We start from the raw sequence: 3,172 nt of genomic DNA, 5'->3' as shown, positions 1-3,172 counted from the left end.
ACCAAAATCCCTTCCCGCGTACGACAAGAGGATCTGGACTTCGCGCCCAGATACCCCCGCATGCTGCCTGACCGCTGATACAATCGTTGGTACTAGTTTTCATAGGGACCATTACAAAGATCATCTTCTCGGAGTACACATCACCGCCGTCTTCCATGGTAGAGAAGGCCGGATTCGGCAACATATGGGTGAGACCCCACAGCGTCCAAGAACCGGGTGGACGGAGAGAAAGAGGACAAACATGAGGCATCTGAGTAATAAGTAGTTGATCATTAAAAAAATAGAAAAGAGAAGGAAGGTCATGTCCCCCACTCGTGACAGTAGTAGCTTTCAGATAAAGTTTCATATGGTTGCCCTCACTTGGAGGCTGCATTTGGGTTTTGCTTCATGCGCACAACAGGTCATATATAGTATTACAAAGGACATCTGAGGCAGGGTGTGGGCACCGCGCAGAGCCGTGTGGCGCGCGACACGGTCGAACCGATCGTGTCGCTCATGTCAAGCTGCATTGGATTCATGTCATCGGGTAGCTTCCAGTTAAACCCGTGCCCGAGCTGTGCTACGGCAAACTCCACCCCATGCTGGCCGAGCCCTTGCCCCGGGCATGAGCGTGTTCCAGAACCAAATGACAAGAACTCATAGCAACCGCCCTTGAGATCTAGCCCGAGGGCATCCCCGTTGAGCATGAACCTGGATGGCCGGAAAGTGTCAGGGTTCTTCCATGCCTCGCCGTCTCGGTTGATTGCCCACGTGTTGATGAATACGCGAGAGGCCCTGGGCACCGAGTATCCACCAAGGACACAATCTTTGGTGGTCCCACGGAGGATAACCGGGATCGGCGGGTGCATCCGAAGCGTCTCCTTGATGACGCAGTTAAGGAAGGGGAGCTTGGCAAGATCCGATTCGTCGACCATCCGCTCAAACCCCACAATGTTTGCGAGCTCCCGATGCAGCTGCAGAAGGATGTTAGGGCAATGAATCATCTCTGTCATTGCCCACTCAATGGTGAAGCCGACATTATCCGGCCTGCCAAACAACATGTCCTGCGTTCAACGTCCACATATTTTGTAATCAAGTGCAACTTCATTGACTTAAAATTACTAAATCCAAAAGAGAGAAATTTTACAACTACTAGAGAGAAATATATACGGCAAGATTAAAATTTGTAATAACATTAGATTCTTGGGGCAAGTGTGTGTCATATCATAGAGTACTGCTGTTACCGTACTTACCATGATCAAGGCATTGACGTTGTCGCGGGTGAGGCGCAGGTCCTTGGCGCTGGCTTGGTCGGCATCACCGAGGAACGCGAGTAGGTCGTCTACCATGTCAGCGTCGGCTTTGCAAAGGATCTTGTAGGCACTCCATGCCGATCTTTGCAAAGGACGCCATTGACAATACTGCCTTCAGAGTCGAAGAAGCAGCAGCTTAATAAGGTGTTAATCCGTGAGGCTGCCCTATCATATTAGGGATTTGGGATAGTCTTACTTATATACTAGTTGTTGGAGCGCCACCTGGTGGCTCCTCTTGAGGCGTTATTGAGCGCGCTAGTCATGCTTCCGTAGTTGTTAAGCCGCTGACAGTGTAGACAAGCGACAATGGTTAAAGATATATCACAACTTTACCGATAGCTGCAAACAATAGCACTAATCAAACATTTTTTGGTATTTTTAAACCACATTCATACACCTCTTATCAAGAGACCAACACATTATTCATTGCCAAACCAGAAAGTGTCATTCATGTACATCAGGAAAGAACATTAATAACTAAGATAGCACCCACATTAAGATCAGTCAACAGATAATCTAAAAACTCGGGGTACGAGTTTGGCGGTTGCCAAGCCACTTTCCTGAGCACAAGAAAAGCTAACATACATTATCATCACATCAAGCTGATTTGTTAACTCCAGAATTAGACATACCTAGCAACAAGCAAGAGGAGCGCACCGTCAATTCATTTATGGCAGGTTCTGCATGTGAAGAATAATTTACCCAAACCTAAAAACCGGTGCATAAAACCTACAATTAGTTAGATAAAGTGGAAATGGAAACAACATTTTTCAATAGGAAAATCATCTCAATTTCTAATAAATCATCGTTATTCAGGAAATAAATATATACAATGTACATATACCTACTTGAACAAATGCAATACACTCGATTTGTGGTGCTTTGAAATGGACTGGTATGCTCAGAAGAAACTTGGTAGTTAACAATTAGTAAAATTGCCGAGACTGGAGATAGATGCAACAGAGCAAGACTTATATAGGTGGGAGTAACAAACAAACATAGCTAATATCATGTAGTCATGAACAACTCCGTCCATTCCAAGATGACTTATGGTACGTAGAAATTACACATTGTTCAAACAGATACAAAATAATGAAAGCAGAACATGAGGTGATGATTGCAGAACTTAACCGGGTTTACTCTGGGAATGAGGAGAGCAACACAGAGATTTGTTCTGAATATGTGAATCTAAGATGTCATACATTACACTACATTATGTAATAACTCACACTACCAGATGGTAGTCTCCAACGAATTAAAAATTTTGTGCCATACCAAGAGGCCTTGTAGACAAAGCATATATATTGTTGAAAGCAAAGCATGGGGTAACATATTACTACCCAGCAGTCATCACGCTCAGGCACATGATTGAGAAAATCAATAAACTGTGGGGTGACTCATACCTTGATGAAGCCAATGTCCTTGGCGATGCTGCGGAAGCAATCCCTGCAGCACACCCGTACTTCCGGATCAGGCCATGCGAGTTGCCGCAGACACGGGATACTCATTCATCAGATCCCATCCATGGAAATTTGACAGTATATGAGAAGAACAATAATACAAAGTAGGGCAGGGGATCCAGAGGAGGGCGAGGGAGATGGGCATACCTGGCCATGGCAGATCCCACAGTGGCTGAAGGCACTGGTAGAAAAAGGGCCTGTTGTCCCGGTTCGTAATGGCCTTTGTCCCGGTTGCTGAACCGGGACTAAAGGGTCGGTACTAATGCCCTGCCCCTTTAGTCCCGGTTCAATCCAGAACCGGGACTGATGGGCCTCCACGTGGCCTGTGCGCGGAGCCCAGGCAGGAGACCCTTTGGTCCCGGTTGGTGGCACCAACCGGGACCAATAGGCATCCACGCGTCAGCATTTTTGTGGCTGGGG

General features: G+C 46.5%; 1 protein-coding gene across 1 annotated transcript; it reads right to left on the bottom strand.

Moving 5' to 3' along the window:
* Positions 1–413: 413 nt before the first annotated feature.
* On the bottom strand, positions 414–1,328 carry LOC123191283 (cytochrome P450 84A1-like). Its single transcript, XM_044604094.1, has 2 exons — positions 1,233–1,328; positions 414–1,043 (listed from the first exon to the last, which is right to left on the bottom strand). The coding sequence occupies exons 1-2, from the start codon at positions 1,326–1,328 to the stop codon at positions 414–416; spliced, it is 726 nt and encodes a 241-aa protein (XP_044460029.1).
* Between the last annotated feature and the right edge of the window lie 1,844 nt (positions 1,329–3,172).

The sequence above is a fragment of the Triticum aestivum genome, chromosome 2A (assembly GCF_018294505.1).
Source record: "Triticum aestivum cultivar Chinese Spring chromosome 2A, IWGSC CS RefSeq v2.1, whole genome shotgun sequence".
NCBI lineage: Eukaryota > Viridiplantae > Streptophyta > Magnoliopsida > Poales > Poaceae > Triticum > Triticum aestivum.
This window is presented reverse-complemented; position numbering and strand designations above follow the sequence as displayed.